The following is a 26,406-nucleotide window of genomic DNA, read 5'->3' on the forward strand; positions in this document are numbered from 1 at the left end:
TGCTGAAAATGTTCTTAAATAAAGGCAACAAAAAGCAAAAGTAAGGAAACACATCAAATGTTTAAACAGAGTCTTGTGTCTGAGCTTGAGGTAATAGTGTAATAGACTTCTTCTTCTTCACGTGTTCTGTGGAGAGATTTAGGAGATGTAAAAGTCTGAGCAAAAAAACAGCCAACTATGGTATAAGTATATTTCGTACCTAACTTTCCCAACTTCTATTTCAGCCTTCACTCTCAGTCATTCCTTCTTCCTCTTTCCATTTGTAAGAGACTAAAGATTCCTGTTGACATATAAAAAGATGTTTTGCACACTGTATCGTCATTACTAAATTCATTAACCTCCAACTGAACCAAGCCCATTTTCTCCAGTTTTGTCTTACCCAAATCTAAAAGCTTCTTGAACAGTGTCAAAACAAAAAAGTAATCAACATGCAACAAAAACACGACTAAAAAGGGATGAAAAAGCACAAAAAGAAAAAAAAAAACTAGGAAAACCAGACAAAATAAGAGATGAAGACAAATGTGACAAAAAAGTCATGCATTTTGTAGGTCTTAGCTTTCAAATGAGGCGTTAAACTCCAGTCGAGAGGCTTTTAGATTTGGGTAAAGCTGAACCAGAGAGACTGCACTTGGTTAAAGCAGAGGTTAAAGCAGCATTATACAAGTATTATGAGAAAAAAAAAGATGATATCAGTGTGTATTTGACCTTGTAGTGACCCAGCGGCTGTATGAGTGGTCAGCATTGTGCCATTACTTTTGATCACAGTGATCTCTACAACGCTCCAGGTGCACTTGTTTTGTAGGTTTTCTGGTGGGAGGGTCCGTCAGCAGTGAAAACCTTCCAAACAATTGATCCTGGCACATCCTCGAGACCACTGTGATGGAAAGTAAAGGCGCCATACTGACCACTCATACAGCCACTGGGTCACTACAAGGTGAAATATGCACAAATATCAACTTTATTTTTCACATGAAAAGTTGCATAATGCACCTTTAAGAGTTTAAGGATATACTGTACTTTTGTGCTGTTTTCTTCAGTTACATCAAAGCAAAAGCAAAACAAGTATTTTTTTTACCCAGTACTTTATCCTGTTAACGTTACTCTTGAGTAAATGTGTTGCTGCTCTTCCCTCCTCTATCCATATCAATCACAGCAGCAGAACCAGATGCCTCTTCAGCCTCTCTATCTCCTCTCACCACGACTAGCGTCTAGGCCACTGACAAATCTATCATACTCTCCATTCCTTTCAATGCTAACAACTTCACTAAGTACCTCGCTCATTTAACTCCTGGTTGAAAATGTGATTGCCTGACACTGTAATACTCTCTCTGTCCACCAGGGGAGGCTCCTCGTGACCTACCGTAGGTGTGGGGTCTGGTGCAAATGTAACTCCTTTGAGCTTCTCATGAGATCCGCTGCTGCTTCCACTCACGTAACCCTTCTTCATTATACCTGCAAAATCCAATAAGTAAGACAGTGACCATAAAAAGTGGCGCAAGTGGGTAAAGTGTAATTCTCTCCGTTACCAGTAGGTGATGCAGGGAAGCTATTGCGTCGGGGAAGGGGTGGGTAGGGTCCTGATTTGGAGAGTCTTCTGTGCCGTGGGTTCAAAATGGCCGCCGGTGACAGAATACCAGCAGGGGCCGCTTTCCCCATTCGCTCGTATAGCTGTTCGATCTCTCTCTTCTGATTGGTCTGGAGCTCCTGCACCTGGGCCAGGTGTCTGAGATACACGGTTGTGGTACCAGGTCAGCTTTTCTCTATTTTCAACACGAATTACATTGTGTGATTCTCATTTTAACCCTCCAGCCCCCACCTGAACCGAGCTGCCGGATTTGACTTATTTTGGAGATTAACTTTTTTTTCTTCTGCATTTCTGTTCAAAGATTTTTCAGGCTGTTGACCCGAACATGGTAAAAGCCAGGCTAATATATTAAGGTAGACTTTATTTCTCCTGTAGGGAAATATGATTTTACCAACCTTTCAATGCCGCTGGACATCCTGTCTGGACAAGTGGCCGGCTGCAATGAAGCATTTGAATACCCATCTCCAGATGTTGGCTTTGTAAGAACTACCAACCTGGAGCTAGATCATAGACTGGACTAGGTTTTGGTAAAGTTGAGGACTTATTGCTTCCAGTCACAGAAGCGTCTTCTAATACACTAATACAAAATACACTTTTACCCAAACTGTAGGGTTCTATATAAGGGAACCAAAAGTGCCAAATTTCCCTACGTTTACAGTAAGTAAGTTGTTCTGCTCTAGTCACTGGGTGTTGACGACTCATTAGCCTGAACAAAAGAGGGTCGTTCACCTTATCTCATAGGCCATTACTGAGACTGGGTTTCTGTTTTCTCATTTGGATAGCTTCCTTAACTCCCCTCCCTTTCAAACCATCTCTTTTCCTGAGCTGGTATTTTAACCTCTTTGTCTTCAAAAGTGTAGCTAGTGGCTTTCAGATGGAGGACAGCCAACTGAGGACCACAGCGGTTTTCCCCGTGATGCTGTGCAATTCTTTTGAAGAGAGGTTGCTTGGGTTGACCTACAGTATGTAGCGCTCTCTGCAACCTTCTTGACAAAGTGTCTCGTGTTTATGACCGAAAGAGCCAAGAAGAAGCTTCTGTGACTAGAAGCAAAACCCCTTAACTTTACCCAAACTAGTCCAGTCGATGATTCAGCTCGTCTATGATGGCCACTCCCTGGATGAAAGAGAGCCTTCACAAACATACCAACCTGGAGGTGTTTTTGCCTAATGTGGATATTTTGTGTTTATGGAGGAAAGCTATTCAGACATGAGAAGAACAAGCTCTACACAAGATCAATCAGGATTGACTCCTATTGAAATGGTTCAGGATCCTCAGTTTGTTTTAGCTAATCAATGCAACAAGCCAGAATAGCAAGGAAAGAGGACAAGATCTTTTGACCGCTCTTTGGTATCTCCTTTTTGTTGATTTGACCTAAACTAGGTCACCTAATGGTTTTTCAACCATTACAACATCACCTTTCTCGTAACTCTCGCAGCTCCGCCCACGTCTCGCCATCCTCAGTCTCGCTCTCGCTCTCTGATTCGTTGGAGCTCACGTCAGTCTCGTGCCTGTTGAAATGCAGCTGGTTGTTGGCGGGATGCTCGAACTCCTCGTCTATGTCCCTAGCTGTAGGAATTTGCGAATGAGCACTCCCACTGCTGCTGGTGCTGCTGGTGTCCGAGCTGCTCTCTGATTGGTTGGTGTTTGGGGGCGGGGAGTGCCTGGTGGGAGTGGGCTGAGTCGTGGGGTGAGCGTCTTTGTCTTTAGAGGGAGCGACTTGGAAACGGCCCACGGTGAACTGTGGCTTCTTTACTGTTGAAGAAAGTGGCTAATTTAAGTTTTTTGATGAGATTTGTGCAAAGTAGGATTATTAACCAGAAGGAGAATGACAGTAACCCTGAAGTTCATCCCATAATATTGTTGCCATGTTGTTCAAATATTAAGAGTAATAGTACGATGAAGGACATTAGTGTTTTCTTTCTCGATTGTTTATTACCCCCGGACCCCGACATGTGACCAGGGAAGGTGGGACTGTTGAGCTCTATAGGTTGCTGATTGGATCAAGTGTGCCTCGTTTTAGCCAATCACAACCAAGTCTAAAAACATATGATCTTAAAAGAAATAAATATACAGTTTTAAAGAATCATTGTGTGCTTTTCCATCTTCATCATGTTGTTAACCAAGTAGTGATTAAGTGGGCTTGTGAAATTTAAAACACACCCTCTCAAAGCAAAACTGGTGGTTAAGACCGTAGATTTGAGTGTAAATATATCCGTTTGAGATGGATTTTTATTGCGATTGAAAGGTAAAACTCTTATCTGATTAGAGACAGATGGACAGGACACTAATCATGGCATATTGCTGTTCTAGTGCAGGAAAGGTGGGATTTACCTTCTCGGATAGGTGATAATCTGGGTGACAGTCTTTGTGAGGGAGATGGAGGTGGAGAAACAAGCTGCAAATGATTAACATTCAGTGACCCCATTTCTAGAATACTTCTTTTAATCCACATTCACATTGACGCCTTACTGGTTTGTGCGAATAGCCTCCAGAGGTTGGATCTATAACAAATCATCAAACACAGGCTTTAAAATGCGCACACAGATCACACAGATGTGAGAACTGTTTGAAACAGCATGACTCACCTGAAGTAGTTTGAGAGGAGGAGAATTTGGGCTGCAGTGGTGGGCTGAGAGGCTGCAACAAACAAACTCTTAAAATATGGTTTTGATTTGTTGTTGGAAAGATACAGGGAACAGTCGATCAAGGCTACCTCAACACTGTATTCTTTCTAGCACATATTGTATTTCTACATTCACTGCTTGTATTCTTAAAATCCTTCATCGTAGTTTGATGATACCTTACTCAATCTTATTTGTTTACCTGGGCAGGTGTGGCGGGGGCGTGGCTGTATGAAGGGGCCATGGTGGGAGACATGGGGGGCGTGGGTGGAGAGGCGTAAGGAGACCCAGGAGGTATCCAGTTCTGGGCCACACTCATCGCCAAAGACAGGACGTTGGAGAGCGAGAAGATCGGCTGGTTCGGGTGCAGCCAAGGTGAGCCTGCGTTTTGGGCCATGGGTGGGGGATTTGTGGAGGACATGGGCTGTGCTAAAGGAGAGGACTGCGGGATGTACTGGTATGGAAAGGCAGGGGGCGGCGGAGGAGAAGGGGCTAAAGAAGAGGAAAATCATCACTATAGTTCTGTTTTGTTATTTATTTCCTTGTTTTCGCATTTGTTTTTACTTGAGGTGTTGTGAAAGGACTGAGATCTGAGAGGTCTGACTGCAGGTGTGGCATCTCTGTCCACATAGAAGTCTCCGCCCAGCGAGGTCATGGGCGTAGAATCAGCAATGTCTGAAAATATATGACAATAAATAAAAATGTGAATTAGTTTTTGCCTTAGAGTTGGTGTAGATTTTCTATTATTGTTGTTAAAGGTGCATTATGTAACTTTCTGCTTATCTAACCTTTCAGTGACCAAGATCTTATGAGTGGTCAGCCTTTACTGTCCATCGCAGTGGCCTCTATAAGGCTCCAAGACCAATTGCTTTTTGTGTGTCCCAAAAAGTCCCATTTTGCTTTCATCATTCCAAATTACATTGTTTCAGAAATGTGGGGGCTTGTCTCTGTGCTGTTTGGCATATTGTGGCATTTGGGAAGTATTGGCTTACTTCGGGCGACTTGGCCATGCAACCTATTTTTCATTAAGTGCAATTGAGTCCTGCAGTCACTGCTGATGGAACCATCGCCATGGATACACATATATTCCATCCAGAAAACCCAGCTGAAACCCTAAAAAGACAATTGATCCCTGAGCGTCCACAAGGCCAGCATAATAGAAAATAAAGGCACCCATACAGCGACTGGCTCACTAAAGAAAAAGTTACATCTTGCACTTTTTAATATACATATATACTGTTAACAACCGTCTGACATTAGCTTTACCTGCTGTCTTTTTGACATTGCATGTGTGATGCACAGAGAAACCCTCTTTAATAGTGTGATAGCTATAATGCATTGTAGTTGTAAATGATCATGCAGAATGAGCAAAAAAGAAAACAGTCCTTTACCAGGCAGTGAAGAAGATGAGTGGGATCTGGAGAGAGTCTGAGTTTGCTTTAGCTGAAATGGAAACAAACAACAAAAATGAAGGAAACTCTGTAGCGGTAATCTGTCGTCCACTGTTAATCCAAAACTGGGATGACAAGTGGTTAAGAAGTCATTTAATAGAAGAATAGAAGCACAATTTACAGGCCAAAAATTCCTGACCTGTGTTTCTTGCAGTGGACTTGGCTGGTTCATCGACTCCGCCTTCTTTATGATGTCATACATCCGATCAACAAAGGCGTTACGTTCAAGTTTTAGAATGAAGTCCCTGTGCATCTGAAAACGAAATCCGCATTATTTATCATTGCTGCAAATTGTGGCTCTGCAATGAGGCGATAAAACACTTGCCGCCGCTCACCATGACAGAAGAGATGTCCTCCGGGTCGTCCGCGTCCAGGTCGAATTTGAACGTGACCACCTTGTTGTCGTGCGTGTGCAGCTGACACTCCACCACTCGCTCCGACAGTGACGTAATCCTGAGCTGCGCGCGCTTCTGAAACATCTTGGCCTCGGCGCGCCTCATCATCCGGCTGCTGTGCTCCAGTTGGCTCTCGTCCCTGTCACTCACCTCTGACATCACATCGGAGGCGGAGCTAAGAGCACGCACATGTAATTCATTAAAGTTCCCTTCATTGAAATAGCATTGGTGCTGATGGAAATGTTTTTTTACCCATCAACAGGTGAAGAGAACCCACTGACCGATGTTGGCACACGCTCAGGAATCTGGGAAACTGCTATGCTCTGTCACAGGAAGAAAAATAGCATCCTCCAGTATGGGTGACCAGATTGACCAAATTAAAAACTTGGACGAATCTTGTTGGTGAATGTCTAGTCTCAATGACATGGACCGATCAGCAATGAGATGACAGACCTTTGTGCTTTTGTTGTGGTTTTCACTTTCTAGTCTCGTCATTCACAAGATATTGATTTTCAAGCAAAGTGTGCTGCTGCTTTGGGAATTGCATTGGTTAAAAAACAAACAAACCTAGAAGAACGGGAAACCTTGGACAAAGGCTGTGTAAAAGTGGGAATAAATAAAAGGATTGGAGAATAACAAACTGAGACTCCCGGCTTAACGGGATGTGCAAAATGGAAAGTTAGATGGACATACAATCTAACTTTCAAGGTCTAAAGGTCTTGAATTTAGAGAGTTTATCTTGAAATTGAGTAGGTTTGGCCTTGTCTTGAAATTAATTTAATGAAGCAAGCAGTTTTCTTCTTCATATAATTTATCACTTACCTAATTTAAAGCACAAAAGGACATTCTGTGTTTTAATGTTTTATTTTAAGTGGAATAATGCTTTTTCCATTGTCCATCATATTCAATCCCACTAATTTTAAGATAAACTCACATATGCAGTACTTTTTTTCCCCCAAGCACAAAGGCTGCACATCTAATTATTTCATGAACTGGCAGGGTACTTTCCTCGCATTTCTGTGACAGTGACCCTGAAAAGTGACTTCATAAGTTGTGGAACTTGCCTATAAACTCATCCTTGTGAAGAATTGGGATGTTAGATATGTGTTTGTAAAGTTAAGAATCAGGTATAGGTATAGGGTCTTTAATTCCGTGGCCTGGTTTACGTACCTTGGGGTAGCGCAGCACGGGCAGAGGTGGCGGCTTGGAGGTTCGCTTGATCGGAGGAAACAGAGCGACGAAAGGAGGGAACACCGGGGTTGCGTTTGCAACGGGAGGGGTGGGGTTGTATTGAAGAGGGGTGGGGTTTGTCTGTGGAGGGGCAGGGTTGTATGAAAAAGAGGGGGTGCTCCTTGTTTGAGGGATGGGGGCTACGTTTGGAATGGGAGGGGCAGGGTTGTATTGAAAAGGGGCGGGGTTATATTGAAAAGGGGTGGGGTTTGTCTGTGGAGGGGCAGGGTTGTATGAAAAAGAGGCGGTGCTCCTTGTTTGAGGGACGGGGGCTACGTTTTCAATGGGAGGGGCAGGGTTATATTGAAGAGGGGCCGGGTTATGTTGAAGAGGGGCGGGGTTGTATTGAAGAGGGGCGGGGTTATATTGAAGAGGGGTGGGGTTTGTTTGTGGAGGAGCGGGGTTGTATGAAAAAGAGGTGGTGCTCCTTGTTTCAAGGACGGGGGCTACGTTTTCAATGGGAGGGGCAGGGTCATGTTGAATAGGGGCCGGGTTATGTTGAAGAGGGGCGGGGTTGTATGAAAAAGAGGTGGTGCTTCTTGTGTGAGCGACGGGGTTAGGTTGTTGGGGCCTGGGGTAGTACGATAAAGAGCTGGCGGTTTTGACTGAAGAGGCGGGGTCTATTTCCTGAGGGGCGGGGATGTAGGATAAAGAGGTGGTGTTTCGATATGGGGGAGGGGTGGGGATGTACGACATCGAGGTGGTGTTTCGACCGGGATTAGATTGGTTAAAGGCCGAGGAGGCGGGGTTATAGGATAAAGAGGTGGAGTTTCTGGTGGGAGGGACTTGGTTATAAGATGGAGGGGTGGAGTTGTACGATAAAGAGGTGGAGTTTCTGCTGGGGAGGGCGGGACTTAAGGGTGGCGTCTGTGACATAGAAGCGGGGTTTATGCTTTGAGAGGCCGGGTTTCTTGCGGGAGAGGCTGGGCTCGACAAACCCGAAGAAACGGAAGACCCACTTTCAGCTAAAGAAAGAAAATGAATTAAAGTGTCAGGAAAGTTTGTAATCATTTTGGACCACAGTCAACAGTTTAAAGGTGTGAGAACAGGACAAATACAAGGTTTTTAAGTCTGAGCATCCTTACATGAGGCAATGGAGGTAGTTGAAGCAATGGAGCTTGGTTGCCGTTCATCTTCTATGACATTACTTCTGCTGGAAACGCTACTAATCCCAGAATCCAACGGGCTCATGGTCGATCCCGTGGGTGGGGCCTGAAACCAAGCCATATCCAGTAAAGGTACCTGACATAAATGAAGAGAAACCATTGTAAAATTTCACGTGACTGACAAGAGTAGTAGCCGGGCTCAGCGGAGATTCTTGCTTCTGATTGGTTAATTCAAGGAGGTTTGAGTCGTCATCAGCCAGTGGTTGCTTTTTCCCCCGCTGGCGTTTGATAACCGATACTCTGTGTCTGATGGATTTGGCCACGATTCTGTAGTCGGCCTCTTCCACAAACCCCAGAATCACCTGGATGAGAAGAACAAAGTGTTTTGGTGACAAACTGTATCAGAAAGTAGATTGTAAACTGTCATTGTCAGCTCTCTACAACCGACTGCACTTGCATTTCAACCATTCATCTCCCAACTTTTTAATATAAACGCACTCTCTCCTCCATCATTCTTCTGATACAACTTAAGGACACAAAAGAAACGACAGCTGCCCCATCCCAACACTCTATAAGCATAAACTTTGATTTAATGTACCATCTCCTGCGCCACCTCCTCAGGACTGTCCTTGCACATGTCGAACAGGAACTCTATGGCGTTGTTGTCTTTGTATTTTCCGTGCAGCTTCCTGTTGCTGCCGTCCATTTTCAGCCACAGCTTTAGCGTCGCCTTCAGGCCGTCGTCCTCCGCGACCTCCACACGAACCCCCAACTGCTCCTCGAAGAAACAGTGCTCCAGCAAGTCCTGCACGGTGAGCCTAGGGAACGATGAACATTGATATCAAGACGCCGGTCAAAGGATGATCCGAGACTATTCAGTATATAACAAGTAATGCAGCTCTCGCCTCTCGCTGCTGTTGGGTTTTATGCATCCTTCAATGATTTCCTGCAGCTCAGGCACCTTCACTTTGTAGAAACTCTCAGGTTTTACTCCCTGAGAACAGACAGACACAAGATAAGACCACAACATTAAGTATAAAGAACCCTGGTTAAACTGATAACATCATGTTGAATTTTCAAAGTTGGTAAAAGTAGAAAAAGATTTGCATTTTGTGTCTCCTCTAAAGTGGGCCTTACATTGGTGACTTTCCTGTAGATCTGCGCGGCGTTCTGACACTCCGAGTACGGATACTCAGAGGTGGCCATTTCCAGAATGCACATCCCAAACGCATAAACATCCACCGCCTCGTCGTACTTCTCCTCGTACATCTCAGGCGCCATGAACTCTGGGGTCCCTGAACGCACCACAACAAGGCAGAACAGGGTTATACACAGGGTCAGTGAACACTACATGACCTACCTTTAAACAAAATGTAGAGTTTTGGTCATTGCACCACCATTTTTTTTTGTAATTTCAAGTGAAAATGCACTTTTGGCTATGTCCTTTCTGGTCATGTTTGAAACAGCATCACAGCCACCATTCACATAAAAATAACAAACGCGTCATTTAAGTGGGCATGGCGGCATGGCCTAACCGAGGGGGAAGAAAATCTGTCATGAGAATCAAAATGTGTCCCTCTTTTTAGCCGCTTTCTGGTGGACAATAAACATATTTATCACACAATAAACAATAAAGTCAAGCCGGGTCCATATGGATGTTTTTTCACAGCAAATCATTCAGCAGAAGCGTAAAACGGCACTCTGCACTGCTAATGTTAGCATATGTAGCTGGTTAGCTTCGTCTGTTATAGCAAATATTTATGGGCTGTTGAACCACTTCCCATGTCCTCGCCTCTCTGTGTCGCTGTATCTTTATTTAGTAGAAAAATATATTCATAAGTCAGCATTTGTTAAAGTAATGTTGGAGAACTGGGAGAAAGATCAGTTTTTCCCTTCTTTGTTTTCTCCCTCTGGCTGCTTTGAACATCACAAGGGTGACCAGATTTTCAATCTTAAAAACTGGGACACAATTTGTGAATTTGCTCGAGGTGCCAAGTCTTCACTGTCTTTTCTCATGCTGAATGGTAAAACTGTTAAATTTAAGTTGATTTATACTGATATTCACATGGGCCAAAAACATGACTTTTCAAAGAATTTAACTGGAACAGATAGAAGAGTGAAACTGAGTCAAATCAATGATGTTGGAGAAATCTATTGTGGAACTAAGGACTCAAAACTGCAACTGGGACATCTGGTTACTACAATTTTGAGTTTGTCGTAACAGACTGAAGTTTCTCACCAATGACACTCTTGGCGAAGGAGTTTTTCTTGAGCGTGGCCAGCCCTAAGTCTCCGATCTTGACGGATGCGGTGGGGCCGGTGATGAAGATGTTGTCACACTTGAGGTCGCGGTGCAGGATGGGAGGAGTGCGGGAGTGAAGGAACTGGAGCCCCTTTAAAATCTGAAAACTCCATCTCTGCAGCAGCTTCAGCTTCATCTCACGGAAACGACGCAGGTACCTGAGCAAAGACATGTCTGATCATATGCTGAACATGTGCATGATTGTTGTAGAACGACTGTTTTGACTGCTTGAATGCCAGATGTAGTAGCTCACGTCTTGAGTGTGCCGGAGGTCATGAGTTCAGTGACCAGGACAGTGCACTTCTGCCCGTTCACGTTGGACTTCCAGGAGTCAAAGAAGCGCACGATGTTCGGATGCTGCAGAGCTTTGAGAATCACCACCTCCTCATTGAACCGCTGCCTCTCGGTCCGGGACAGTCGCTGGGTCTGCACACATTAGAAAATAAATAATTAAAAATCAGGGCAGGCAATCGTTTGTTCAGTATTCATTTGCTGTTCGTGTGCGTAGCTACAGCTGCCCTGGGGAGGGTTAACAAAGCGAGGCTGTCAATCTGAGTTATAAGCCCCTCTGACCACCACAACTCGCTTACTCACCCCCTACTCCAGGGGTTTGCTTGGTGTTGAGACAATTATTTTCCTTCTTAGAATATAGCAAAACTGAAGAACCACTTTCTACAAATACTAGTAGAATTGAAGGGAGATTTGGGGTCCTCATTTCAAACTAAGACGCAAGACCTAACACAAGATCTTTAGGGCAGAGTCTTCCAAGAAACAACATTCATAGAGATACATAAGACTTACCGTAAATGCTCTAATATAGGCCGGGGGCTTTATTTACTCAAGGGCATCTAGGACCAGGCCGTTATTGGAACCAGGCCACAATTAGAGACAGGCCTTTATTTCTATTTGAGCAAAACGGACGACCAGGAAAACAAAGAGATTTGTGTCCATTTGCACCTAAAATATTAGGTTCATTTATTAATTAACATTTCAAACCCTCTCCCAGCGGCTGGAACATTGACGCCTTTTATTTTGTCGGGACAACAGGAAGTGTTTCGTTGTTATTAGCGGAGCATTGACATCAATGTCACTGCAGGTTTCTGTTTCGTTTTTACCGCTAACCCTAACCTGATTATTTGTTATCTTGTGTAAAAGCTGAGTTTAGACGGAGCGTTTGTGTTTGTGATCGATCAGACAGACCCGAGAGAAGACGAGACACTCGCGCTGATCGGAGGAGTTATTTTGAGGCGTGGGATTTACCTGCACTCTGAGCAGCTGGACGTGCTTTAAAGACGCAATGGTGACTTTATTAAAACCCTGGAGGGTCACACAATATTTGTTGCTTGCCCTGTTTCCAAATATAGTCACTGGAGGTTTGAAAAGTGGCTAAATCTGTGTCAAAGTTATGCTCGGATCAGCTCCACTATATTTCTACCGCTATACTGTAGTTTCTAATAATCGCCCCGGCCTGTTTTAGAGACCGGCTTTAATTTGCCTCCGCCAGCCACAAACCCGGCCTCTGTTAGAGACCCGGCCGCTAATAGAATACAGGCCAGTATTAGAGAATTTACGGTACTAAGACTTACTTACTACTGGACACAAGAGGGAATACTAGTTAAACTATAATGTCACATGGTTAATAGACTGCCATTCGCTGTTGTATTGTTTCAATAAGCTTCTGCAATGTCAAAAGATCCAGTGTTGGGTTTGTTTTTCACCAAGATCTTGTATTGTCGTTGGGTGAGTCAATACAAGACCGTTGCCTCCTCCAGAACATCCCAAAGATTCTCATTGGGGTTAAGATCTGGACTCTAGTGGCCAATCCATGTGTAAAAACGATGAACCACTCTTTCACGATGTGAGCCCGATGAATCCTGGCATTGTCATCTTGGAATATGCAAGTGTCACCAGGGAAAACGAAATCCATTGATGGGATAACCATGCAGGATGTTCAGCTGATCTCATTCTTTGGGTTCAGAGTTTTGCTGAATCAAGACCTGGCCCACTGCAGTAACCCCAGATATCAGAACAGTTAGCTAACCCCTTAACTCCCACCTGAACCGAGCACGTTTTCTCCAATTTGGCTTTACCCCAATCAAAAAGCCTCTGGAAAAAAGGTGTGAAAATAGCGTCAGAACTGAGACGAAAACAATGATAATGTGACAAAAAAGTGACGAAAAAAATGACAAAAATATGCCAAAAAATGATATAAATGACAAAAATGGATGAAAAACTGCCAAAAATGTCACAAAAAATTGACAAAAAATGTAAAAAAAAAAAAAGAAGACAAAAATGTGATGAAAATCTTTACAAAAAATGACGAAAAAATTACAAAAATGTGATAATTCTTTTTTTTTTTAAATGACAAAAAATAACAAAAAAATGACAAAAATGTGACAAACGTGACAAAACATTTACAAAAAATTACAAAAAAATGACTAAAATGTGACAGAAAGTGGGAAAAAAATACAAAAAGTTACAAAAATGAGTTGAATACCCCCCAAAATGATGGGAAAAAAATCTGATGATGTGAGGAAAAAAATCCATTTAGATGAGTTTTGTAGATCTTAGCTTTCAAATGAGGCGTTACACTGGCCTACAGGATTTGGGTAAAGCTGAACTGGAGAAAATGCTCTCAGTTCAGGCGGGTGTTAAGATGTTAAATCCATGAGGTGCCAAGCTTTTATCTGAACAACCATTGCAGTGTATTACGTTTCAAAATGTCCGTTTACTACTACAGAATGTGCAATTAATCCCAGGATACTACTAAGCGTTGACAACACATTCCACAGTACAGAACCTTCCGAGCTGTTTTCTTATTTGACTCTAAACTTGTCCTGTTTGACGACAGCGCCCTGATGGACACACTGCACCGGCGACCATACAACACTAAACATTGAGGCGGCGGCGGCTGCTGAGAGTAACACCGTGTCCCTGTTCGCTGCCCTTGTATTCAAACACGGCCTCAGGCAATGTTACCGTCATGTAGGTCTGCCATTGTAAATATTGCATCTTTACAGTTTACCCAACAGACGTGATGTCATCATAGCAAGGCGAGGAAATTCAGCCGGAGAGGACGAAGGCTAGACAAGAGATATGGTTACAGGATCAAGCTCTAGTTAAAAAAAGATTCATTCTACATTGGTGGAATAAATAGTATAGAAATGTAAATAACCACATGATTTAGTGTGAAATGACCTTGAGCGTACAGTGACTAATGATATATGTTAAAGGTGCCATCTGCCAGTCTATAGAGGGACAATTAGAAGGAAAAGAAAAATAAACTAAGAGGAGGCACTGCCAGCAAATCTAGTAAACGTAAGGAAAGTGGAAGATCATCCCAGAGCGTTGGTTCGATCTCCTCTGATCCTTAAATTAGTACAAGGGTCCAAAGGCCTCCTGGAGGGGATAGACTCTACACTGCGTTCCAAATTATTATGCAAATTGGATTTTTGTGTCAAAAAGGTAAAAAAAATAACAATAATAATGAAACTCATGGATGGTGTCGTGTCTTGGGGCTCTATGAGTCACTGACATTAATCTCAGAGACCTGGGATGATTAGTTGTCGGGTTAAGCCCAGTTAAGGGAAAAACTACTGAAAAGGGGTGTTCCACTTTATTATGCAGATCATCATTTTCAAGCAATATGGGAAAGAAAAAGGCTCTTTCTGCTGATGAAAAGCGTGAAATAGTTGAATGCCTTGGTCTAGGTATGAAAACCTTCGATATTTCATGAAAGATTAAGTGTAATCATCGTACTGATAAGAGATTTGTGGATGATTCAGAGCACACTCCGTTTTGTGCATATAAAGGCACAATATGGACGGTTTCTGCCAGACAAACACATCAGATTAGGAGAACAGATGCCACAAAGCAGCCTACAGGTATTTGAAGCTGCTGGTGCCTCTGGAGTCTCCCGAACATGAAGGTGTAGGACCCTCCAGAGGCTGCAGTTGTGCAAAAACCTTCTATCCGGGCCTCCCCTAAACTGTTCATTGAAGCTGATGAACAGAAACGGCTGCAGTGGCTCAGAAATACATGAGGACTCATTTTCAAACAGTCTTGTTCACTGATGAGTGCCGTGTAACCCTGGATGGTCAACTCAATGGAGTAGTGAATGGTTGGTGAATGGCCACAATGTCCCAACAAGGCTGTGACGTCAGTAAGGAGGTGGCAGGGTCATGTTTTGGGCCAGAATCAAGGTGAGAGAGCTGGTCGGCTCCTTTAGGCCCTTTTAGGCTCCCTGAAGGTGTGAAAATGACCTTTGAAAAATATGTGGAGTTTCTGACTGACAACTGTCTTCTATGCTACAAAAAGAAGAGCCGTGCTTTCCCGAACAAAATCCTCTTCATCATGACAACGCACCATGTCCTGCTGTAAAGAATACCTCTGCATCAATGGCTGCTATGGGCATAAAAGGAGAGAAACTCATGATGTGGACCCCCTCCTCCCCTGACCTCAACCCTATTGAGAACCTTTGGAGCCTCAACAAAAAAAACTTCTATGTTGGTGGGAGGCAGTTTTCATCCAAACGGCAGCTCTGGGAGGCTATTCTAACATCCTGCTAAGAAATCCAAGCAGAAACTGTCCAAAAACTCACAATTTTAATGGATTTAAGAATTTTGAAGCTGCGATCACACAAGGGCTCCTTTGGTAAAATATAACTTGACCTATTGAGATGTTTTTGATTGAAATAGCTTTTGATTTCAGTAAATAAGACCTCCTAATGCTACAAATTCAACAAATGACCATTTTCAGTTAATTACAAGCTTTAAAATGTATTGAAACGATGAGTTGCATAATAATTTGGAACAGTGGATTTTGAGGTTTTTACTATATTTATTTTTGAAAAAAATACTGTTATCACTAGGATTTTTTTCCCCACCACATTTAAATGATCCTCTACCAGGTAAAGACTTGAAAATTATGCTGACTCTCATTTGAGTTGACAATTTAGAAAATCAGAGAAAAATGTCATTTGCATAATAATTTGGAACGCAGTGTAGGAGAGAAGCTGAGCATGCAAGGCCAGGAAACCAACACATTTCCTAATATTGCACTGTTTCTCTGAATGGGTTATTGTAGCTTCAAAGGCCAGTTCCCCAATATGCCTTTTGCTTACATTACGCCGGGTTTAGCTCACGAGTGTTTATCATCACCTGCAGCTGTCCGTCCAATCAGATTGTGTGTTCGACAGAAAAACTGCTGCGTCATGCTGAACGCTTATCTCTGGGTCTCAGCGCTTTTCCACACGGGACTGAATCTAAACCACAAACCAGGTCTAGCTGTGGCTTTACTTGATCCGTTTAATGGTAGGGTATGTTGGATTTTTTAGTGCCTCCAGACATGAGGTTAACAAATTAAGTATTCATTTTCCTGTTTATAACTGATATGCTTAGGACTCTTTCTTGCTTCCACAACCCCAGCGCCTTTCCTTAATCAAGTCCTAATATTATATTAAACAATTGTTAATCGGTAACTTAAACCAAGGTCCAATTGTCTCCAATAAATGTCTAATGGAGCATGTCTGGGCAAAGACCTCAGTCAATCAGTACTTAGTGCCAGCCGTAAAACGCTGATAAGACGTCTTTGGTATTTCTATGAACCACTTCATCCTGTCATGGGCTTGTTTCAGGTCTGAGCGGATTTCTTTCTGAGTGACTAGAACTAGTTCAAAGACTAGAACTGTTGGTTTGAGAAACACTGGCCTGGTAGTGGTTAAAGCTGCAGCGTGTAGCTTGAGTCCCGCTCCGATAATTACCCTCTTTCACAATGAACTTTCACAGTTCTTGGACTGTCAGACTGGCGGCATTCATCTGACTGTTTTTCTTTTCAGCTGGGCCTCACACAAATGTATAAATATTGGAAGGATGTGTTTGATGTGAGGTCGATTTTGTTACTGCAGAGCTAATGGCTAATGGTAATACAAATGAAAGACAGGCCGGTTAGTTGTTGTCTTTTACGTCTTTTTTTCACATTAGCCATGAAGTTCAAGACAAAAACATCTTTCGTTATGAACATCGTTACGAAGTTTCATCCATTTCATCCTCCTTTCTGTAATTTGCTGTCCACTTCGCATAGAGCTCAAGGTATTTTCTTTGATTGTGTGAAGCCCTGCTAATAATAAGGAAAATAACAGGAGTGCAAGATCAGCAGATGTGAGGGAGTCCAGTACGAAGATTCGACTTTGATTACCTTGGTAGAGGTGGGCAATATATCATAAGACAATATTGAAATTGTTTTTTGGAAGATTTGTAGATGGGTTAAGTGTTATTTCCATGCTCTTTTGGCGTTTATTACCATCAATTATCCTTTTGAGCGACAAAGCAATCTAAATGAAGATGTTTTCCAGCACATTTTTGCATTTTTCTGATGGCTTGTCAATATGGCCCACCCTTAGACATTGATCAGCTGTGATTCTTAAAGCAGAACTAAGTAACTAATGCCCCTCGAGACCATATGCGCCACTGCAGGTGTTGTAGCATAGATTTTTTACTCATCTATTGTCCGTGAGAGTAAATACTACGCTGACAGAAAGCGAGAGAGGGATATTGTACATACACAATGGAGATAATGTTTTTCAGTCAAAATTGGCTGCAAATACTGTATAAGTGGAGCTAGCCCGCAGTTAGCTTTGCCCGTTAGCCTGTTAGTTTCTTCTTCGTGATTCCATTAGTGTGTTTTGGGCAGCACAGTTGCAAGGGTGGTTTTCTGGTCAGTGACACCGAGGGGAGATGAAATATCCCCCAATCATCCCTTTAAGACTTGTATTACAGTGTAAACAAGTTACATAGTACTGCTGTAAAGTAACAAGTAATCCAAAATAACCTTGTTCATTAGGTCCAGGATAATATTGAAACTGTTATATTTCTATACCTGTAACTCGCACCATGCCACCTCCACCGTGGTCTCCGTGTCCAGTCCTTTGAAAACCGTTTTGAAGGAGCCTCGTCCGATCTCGATGTTGAACTTCAGGAAGCGCCCGTCGGGAGAGGACGCCACGGCCTGCAGCTCGGAGTCGTCCTCGACAACGCGCCTTCGCCACAGCAGCGCCGGCACAGGCTCCACCCCCTCCACCTCAGACTCCTCCTCCGCGCCCAACCTTTTGTCCTCGACGTCGCCGGACAACATTTCGCTGGAGAAAAGTAGGCGGATTTGAGATGGAAAGATGATCTCGATGTAACTTATTTAGCTGATTGTGACCATTGATGAGTAGATTTTGATTTGATTGTAACTCGCAGCCTCCTCAACCTCTATTTCCTCATTCAAAGAAGAAGAACATGAAGAAAGTCCTATATTGTGATTTATTACGGCAAATTAAACTTCTTTCCTTCTTATTTGCATTGGTCTTATGATTTTACAACGTAGAATACTCTGAAACAAGTACAAGTACTGTATAAGATGAGTTGATCTTCTCCTACTTTCCTGGTATTAGTAAGAATTGCATTGTGGCAGAGACAATTTGACGACCGAAATGAACAGAACAATTTACACTAAGGGGAACCACCTCATGACCACCTCATAAAAGCAATCCAACTACTGATTACCAATTACTCCTTCTAAAGCTAATCTAGTTACTTTTTGATTACTGATTACTAGTTACTTAAAGGAACAAGCCACTGTTTTTCCATACTGAGATATGTTCTTACCTGAGCTTAGACGAGTTGATGTGTAACTGTCTGGTCTTTACGTGTGCGCTCAGTCACGCAAATAAACCAAAGATGTTGTTAGCATTTAGCCTCTCCCAGCATATTCCTATAGCTTCAAACTGGGAGAAGCTGAATGCTAACAACGTCTTTGGTCTGTTAGCGTGACTGAGCATGTGCGTATAGACCAGACAGGTACGCATCAACTCGTCTAAGGGGGGAAAACGGTGGCCTGTTCCTTTAAGTTGAAAAAAAAAAAAGGATGAAGCCAGGTCTGCCCCACTTACTTTTTTGCAGTTGTCATGTCTTTAACTTTGTATTTTTCGGTTGTTTTTTCTAAATTTCCAACATTCTATGAGTAATGCGACGTTTTCAGCTGCCAAAATACTACAAAAAGTAATCAATACTACAATATTACTTGATACAGTAATTCTAACCATCTAATATCCAGTTTTCCAATTGTAATACTGTTACATTACTCCGCTGTGTGATTGTGTTTTCAGCTCTAGAGAAGGTAATTGGCTGAATTTGTATCCCGTATTCTCAGCCCTAGTTCTACTTTTGTCCTCGGTTTAAGACTATTACATATTACACCTGTGCAGATTTAGTCTAAAGTTTAGTCTAGTAATTGTTGTAGCCTGACGTAGAATAGAAAATACTCACAGTGAACTTGTGGATCCAGTCTTAAACCATAAAAAGAGGCCGGTTCCGCTTCACCGTCAGAGTGAGACATCCCTCAAACAGTAACATCTCTTTGAAGGCATTCAATTTGCAAAAGAAAATCCTACAATATGAGAAAAAAGGAAGTTACTCCGGCCCACCCGTTGCACTTGCTTCTGTGTGAAAGTTACACTGCTGCGTCAGGCCTCGATCTGATACTGAGAGCCGACACGCCCACTTCTGCTATAAGCTCCGCCCTCTGTGCACACAAAACAAAGCAGCCATGTGGGCGCTGCGGACTGAATGTAAATAAAGAGTGGACAAGGGCTAGACAAGGACTAAATGAAGCTTAACACAAAACAACAACACAATAGTGATTTTGTGGTGGAGTGGAGACATTGTTCATAAATTAGGCCTTAAAGGGACTATCCAGAGTTTAAAAATGTCAAAATTAAGTATTTTCTCCCCCTACATGTTCCAGCCATGTCCTAGTATGTAGAATGAGCTCAGACCTGTTCACCACAACTGCCTCTAAAATCCTGCACTGTCACTCAAAAAGTCGTTAATTCATGTCCTAATTGCCATCATGCACGAGCTTAATATAGAAGCTGCAGTTACCCGTATGACCTGAGGTGGCAGTAGTGAGTATAAAATGGCCAACTTGCATCTAGCCCCTTTAAAGGGATATTTCAGGATAGTTTCCTAGTTATCCAGAGTGTTGCTGATTAACTCTTCATTTGTAGCAAATTTTAAAACTTTTTGAATTAGTTTGTAAGGAACATGCCACACTGTTTTTAATAAGCGTCAGCAATGTCAGAAGATCCAGTGTTGCATTCATTCTTTAGCAAGATCTTGTATTCATGATGGGAGAGTCTGACCACTGCGCAAAGCCTTCTCCAGATTCTCAATGGGTTTAAAGCAGTACTAAGTAACTCTTGCCCCTAGAGGCCATAAGCGCAACTGCAGGTGTCGTAGCAAGTTGTGATTTTTTAACTTATTAATTGTCTTGGAGAGTAAAGTAACTACGTTGACAGGAAAGGCGAAGGGAGAGAGGGATATAGTACATCTAATTATACAATGGAAATAATTTTTTCACTCAAACTTGGCTGTACTGCTTTAAGTGGCGCTAGCCTGCAGTTAGCTTTGCCGGTTAGCCTGTTAGCGTCTTCTTTGTGATTCTATTAGTGTGTATTGGTGGCTCCGTTCCAGTGGTAGTCAACTTGCAAACATGGTTTTCTGGCCAGAGACACCAGGGGGAGATGAAAGACCACCCAATCATCCCATAAACACTTGTAATACCGCCAAAGGGACTACGAAAAGGATTTATTAAGGCAATCACGTTACTTAGTACTGCTTTAAGTCCCATGGCAGGTTGAGGTCAAGACAGATAGAATATCAACAGGCACAAACATACAGCAAAAACACCATCACAGAGACATAAAAAGACAGTAAATGAAGAATAACAACACACAGTTAAATATGTAAAAGCCTGATGTGATGAATGGGGGCCTGATGAATCCTGGCATTGTCTTCTCGGAACATGACCGTGCCATCAAGGAAGAACAAATCCATTGAATCACTCAGGATGTTCCGCTGATCTCATTCTTTGGGCGCATAGTGTTGCTGAACCTAAACCTGAACTGCAGCAACCCCAGCTCATAACAGTGAATAAGTTAACCATTTTTATTTCCTGTCCCCTGATAGTTCTTCAGAAGAGCCAGAGTCTTGGTCAGGAGTATCTCGCTGGTGTCCTGCAGTATCATACCAAGCTATAGGAAACGACACCTTTCAGGCCTAATTGCTAAACTGTTGAGCAGATCCATTATTATTCCCTATAGTATGAGTCACCGCCACCTATTATCTCCAATAAAGAAAAAACGCTGTCCGTTGTTTAGAGCGGCACAGATGGCATTGATTTCAGAGCCACATGTCGGAGTTAAAATGGCCAGTGAGTGATTCATCACAAAAGCTTCTGGTGCGATACAAAAACAAAGAATATTTCACACCTACATTCAGCAAATGGCTCAATTAAAATCATAATTATACCCTGTGTGAACATGATAGGAAATAAATGAAGGCTTTGTGGTGGGTATTGAATTAAAAGTTGCATATTTCTCCGGTTATGTAACTCGGTAGCGTCACAGCTGTAGGTGTGTGGTATAGTGTTGCGTAACTTAAACAGTAAAGGCACATGTCAATTAGCAAAGAGAGAGATGCATTTTCAAATAAACTAGCTAATGACGGTTATGCACGAGCTGGATAAAAAGGATAAAATCAGTCGGGATCTAACCTTTTACTGTACATACATCAGGTCATATATCATTTTAATATATTCAACAAAATATCCTGTTTACATAAACCTGCATGCAAATGTCTGAAGCAGTTTCATATTTCAGCCTTCTCTTAAATGTAAATGCTTATGTCGTGTGCAACAGCCTGACAGTCAAAACCGCATTGATATGTTATTTTTTAGGTTACGCATATTTTGAGCCGTGAATAGTCCAGGCAGCAGCGTGAATTTGAGTCCAAGCTCTGACAATCTGCTTAACGTCTCTCCCCGCTCTTCACCCATGTGTTTTAAAAATGATTGCATTGATTTGATTTTTGTAGGATTATTGTTTCACTTGCCTATTGGCCATGGGCGGAGGATACACGGCAAGAAGAAGAGGTAAACATTTCATAACTGCCATCTTGCATCCATGCTGTACCAATGGGCCATGAGCTAGTCCCAGCTCTGTCCCATGAATAGGGAACTCTACCCCTTCCTATATCATGATATTGAGTAAAAAATCGTCACTTTATCTCAAAAGAAGTTGTAAAAGAAGAGCAGACAAATCCACTAAATATAAGTAAATACAAAATGAGTAAAAAGACAGAACACTAAGAAGCACAATTTGTGATGTAACTTCTACCCTCAGAGGAATCATCCAACAGCTTCAATGGGCTGTTGACTGGACTGTGTATGCGTGATTCCATTTCCTCTCACTGCGTCATCTTCATAACTGTTAGCGCTAATAGCTAACTCTCTAAAAGACACAGCAGAGACTGTGATGAATTGTTCGGGAGGCTCACTTCAAAACCTTGTGCCCTGGTGCGTAAAAATAAAATTAATGACCATGAGCAGAGGTCTAACTCCATGGGAGTTATATGAACATAATATGATAATTACTACTGAAGGGGCAGTGTGTGGACACTCCTGGGAGGCCATGTTTCACAGATTTCTGTGAGGTCTAAAGGGGCGAGAACATAGCGAGTGAGACCAGTCTAGATGCATAAAAGAAATCATCTCTCTGGAGCAAGGACTTCAGTGGGACTTTTCCATAAAGGTTAAATAAAGGTTAAATAAAAAGAATATAGAAAGACTGCATCCTCCTTGTTCCCATAGATATAGTCAGTAGTGATGAGCCTTGTTAGTCATATGTTGGGGAAATAGAAGGGGTGCCAAAGTGTGCTTTCATTTTACAAACCCTCTGGAGGTCCATCACCACTATCAACAACATCGCCAACAGTGTGTTAGAGACTTCCCTCTCAAATAAGTCTGTTGTGTTCATGTCTCAAGTTAACATTATGTCCCGGCCAGGCCCAATCATACACAGGGTCATATTACACTGGCTCGGGCCAATGGAATGGAAGCTTATTTATATAGCGCTTTTATACTGGACAAGCTGCTGCATTTGTAAGAATGAGTCAAAAACATTCACAGGGACCTGATTCTCAACTTTATTTAAACGTGCTAAATAAGGTTATAATGTGCCAAAAGAGTGAAAATCTGTGATTCCCATAACAAGCTTTCTTCACCTCCTTCAATCCTGAGGTCCATATGGATGTTTTTTCACAGCAAATTGTTCAGTAGTGAAAAAAAAATGGCACTTGTTAATAGCACATATAGCATGAAGCTAACGTTAGCTTCCCAGTTAGCATTGTCCATTTTTTAAACTCTTAAAGGAATAGGCCACCGTTTTTACATACTGAGATATGTTCTTACCTTAACTTTGACGAGTTCTTTAAGACCTGTCTGATCTTCACCCGTGCCTTCAGTCACGTAAACACAGCGCAGACGGCGCATAGCATTTAGCCTCTCCTCCTCTCCACTATAGCTCCAAAACAGGTCAAGATAGAAGCTACCAAGCTCTTCCACGTTTTCCCTATTTAAATATGGTTACGTGAAGTGTTACACTACAAAGTATAATTACACAAAATTAAACAATGTGGATTTTCTAAGCGGATAAAAGGGGGGACTATATTGTAAGGCGTAGTAATACCAGGAGTAGTTTGGCATCCTCACAGTAAAGTGAAGATATTACTGCGCGGACCAGACAGGTCCTATAGAACTCGTCAAAGCTAAGGTAAGAACATATCTCAGTATGTAAAAACGGTGGCCTATTCCTTTAATCCCCGCCTTTACCAATGGCATGTTCTCCAGTTCAGCTTTACCCAAATCTAAAAGCTTACAGCCTATAGGCCAGAGCAACACCTCATATGAAAGCTAACCTACAAAACTCATTTAAACGGATCTTTTTCCTTTTGTCATTTTACTGCCACTTTTCTGTCTCTCGCTTTTGGGTCATTTTTGTCACTTTTTCGTTACATTACTGTCACATTTTCTGTCACTTTGCTGTCATCCTTCAGTAGCTTTTTTTTTTCCGTTTTCGTCCTCGTTTTGTCTCAATTTGGTTGCTATTATGTTGCTATTTTTCTCAAGAAGCTTTTAGATGTGGGTAAAGCCAAACTGGAGAAAATGTGCTCAGGCCAGGTGGTTAAGCATATATGGTATGTTGAACTACTTTGCTCCTCTCCATGTCTCTTTATTAGAAAAATAATAAATAACGCAGCATTTGTTAAAGGAATGGTGGCCAAATGGGAGAAATCTGGGCTTCCCTTCTTTTTTTTCTCCCTCTGGCTGCTTCGAACATATCCATATCTGGGGCAACTCCAAAGATGTCGTCAGCATATGAACAGGCCTTTAAAATCAGACTAGAATAACCCATGCATTTGTCTCTGGAACGCTGAACTGTCAGCCTTCCTGTTATAAGACCAACTGGCCCCATGTTATCTGCTGCACTCAGTGATTTCCTTTCCTGGCAGGGTCTGAGTGCTCCTCGCCCGTTTGCCAGCCTCTGTTAGTCTGTTATAAGTCTCCACTGGTTCAAACGCATTAACGTCAGCCCACAGTTGACGGCGATTTTGACCACACAAAGCGACATGTGTTGGGACTTGTCGTCTACGATTTGTGTCAAAGATGTTCACCGTGGAGCTATTTTTACCTCAGTGGTGGAGGGGGTACAGTAGTATACTAGATAGATTCGACTTCACCAAAGCATTTACAGAATGATTTTTCAAGCAAATCCAACCTTTAGTATGACAGACACAAGAAGAAGGAAAAAAATAAAGACAGATGGAAAGAAGGAAGAGAGACAGAGAGAAAGAGGGAGTTTGTTGTTAACAGTAAGTGGGTGTGACAGGTTGGGCTCAGCGGGGCTCGACCCACAGCAGCTCACAGTGACATGTGTTGGACCAATCACAGCGTTCTGTCGCCCGCCGCACGACATCACTACATCAGGGACACGCTGACAAGCACTACCTGAGCGGGTTACATAAAATACGGGACACGGAAAGAGGCAAACAGTAACAAAGCACCTGTAGTCCAAGCACTGTTGTATTCCCCCGAACAGATGTGTTACATATAAATATTTTACCATGCTATTAAATGAAAAAAAAAAGAATACAGGCATTTTTATTTGACGTTGACTACGGCAGAGAATTTGAAATTGTGTTTTTTCTCAAACCCTTGGGACAGGTTTGTTTGTGTTTGGTTATTCTCACTAGTGATGGCCGATACTATATTATTATATTATATCATAATGGAAACTAGGCATTTTTATATTAAAAAGGACTATACGGGTTGAAAAAATGTTAAAATTATAAAAAAATTCCTCCCCTACATGTTCCAGCCATGCCCTAATGTGTAGAATGAGCTCAGACCTGTTCACCACAACTGCCTCTAAAATCCTGCACTGTCACTCAAAAAGGTGTTACTTCGGGTCCCAAGTGCCGTCATGCACAAGCTTAATATAGAAAGTGCAGTTACACGTAGGGCCTGAGGTGGCAGTAGTGAGTATAAAATGGCTAACTTGCATCTAGCCACTATAAAATGTAGATTTCAGTGGTTATTGACCTATGTCGACCCTTCCCAAAGTCCAGCATGTCGTGGCCCATTTAAATTCATGTAAAGATTCTACGCCCCCAACATTATGAAGTCATTAATTTCCACATTATTTTACATAACAATTAAAAAAATATAGTGATTAGGCTAAATACGTTATTGCAATTAAACAAATACACATGAAGTTCATTTCAACCTGGATAGACTCAAACAGTGCCTGGACACTGGTGGTGGTATGGGAGACCAGTGAAAGATGCACACAGGGAGAGCAGTAGATGGAAGAGGTGGAGACTGGGTGGAGGTGGGTCGCTGATTGCCAGAGGCTTAAAAGAAGAAACAAGGGCAATGATTGGCTACTACGAAGGTGTGGCTCTGTGCTGATAGACTGAGGTGGAGGCGTGACCTTCACAGATGTGATCATTGGCTGGAGGAGACGCTGAATTTGGTCTCCCAGGTTGAATTTATGCCTAGGTTTCATTTCAAACTCGTTCATTTTTAGGCGAATGATGACAGGTGGTCAACCTTTGGAGGTTCCCCTTCAGGGCCTCTGAGGTTCCACTTTGGGAATGGCTGACCTATAACAATGCTAAAGAAATCACAAATAAAATGAATACTTTACAGAAAAGCAGAACAAAAACTTGCAGATCCAGTCACAGGATGTGGATGGATCAGTCCAATATTCTGTCATTGTATAGATACTTGAATAGCATCCATTTGGCTATTGATACAGTATATTGATATGATGGAATCAATCTGCCCATCTCTACTCCTCACTACTTTCACACTTGTAAGTGGTTACACCCCGGATCCTACTCTGCTATTTATGCATTTTGTATTTGTTTTGTTTAATTGTTCATTAGACTAATGCGCGCACCATGCCAGATTGCAGCTACTGTATATTTGCATCCAGGATTTGCTCTCACAAACACTCACTCACTCTTCCTGACCTTGTTGTACTTTGTTTTAAGGGAAACAGAAACGTGAGCGCCCAGAGGAAACCTACACAGGCCGTGGGAGAACACGGAAACTCACACAGAAAAGCCCCACCCGTAGAGTAACCCTGAGAGATGTGTCAGTGCATGTGCTCTATATTTCTCTCTCTCTCTTACTCACTCACACATGGACATTTTTCTGTCTCAATCTGATCTCCCACGATGCACCACGGCAGCTCTCAGCGGGACCCTCCTTCAGAAGCCTCACTCCCAGTGTGCGGCGTACTCAAATCAAGCCCCGGTCTCTACAGGAG

General features: G+C 42.5%; 1 protein-coding gene and 1 long non-coding RNA gene across 2 annotated transcripts in view; one reads left to right on the top strand and one right to left on the bottom strand.

Moving 5' to 3' along the window:
* Positions 1 to 26,406, top strand: part of LOC306980571 — a 174,892-nt gene that overhangs the window by 35,622 nt on the left and 112,864 nt on the right. The window contains exon 2 of the long non-coding RNA XR_013794032.1: positions 19,898 to 19,963. This is a non-coding gene — a long non-coding RNA (uncharacterized lncRNA). The remainder of the gene's footprint in view (positions 1 to 19,897; positions 19,964 to 26,406) is intronic.
* Positions 221 to 17,822, bottom strand: LOC306980634 (uncharacterized protein; the record flags this gene model as incomplete). The annotated part of the gene is made up of 22 exons (XM_079580060.1): positions 221 to 280; positions 1,361 to 1,452; positions 1,527 to 1,723; positions 3,002 to 3,338; positions 3,918 to 3,981; positions 4,056 to 4,087; positions 4,172 to 4,223; positions 4,410 to 4,699; positions 4,772 to 4,882; positions 5,599 to 5,650; positions 5,798 to 5,911; positions 5,994 to 6,228; positions 6,306 to 6,376; positions 7,224 to 8,248; positions 8,369 to 8,495; positions 8,572 to 8,751; positions 8,988 to 9,207; positions 9,295 to 9,383; positions 9,527 to 9,684; positions 10,629 to 10,849; positions 10,945 to 11,117; positions 17,568 to 17,822. 22 exons carry the CDS (start codon positions 17,820 to 17,822, stop codon positions 221 to 223), a joined length of 4,155 nt encoding a protein of 1,384 aa, XP_079436186.1.

This window comes from Gobius niger (assembly GCF_951799975.1).
Source record: "Gobius niger genome assembly, chromosome: 21".
Taxonomy (NCBI): Eukaryota; Metazoa; Chordata; class Actinopteri; order Gobiiformes; family Gobiidae; genus Gobius; species Gobius niger.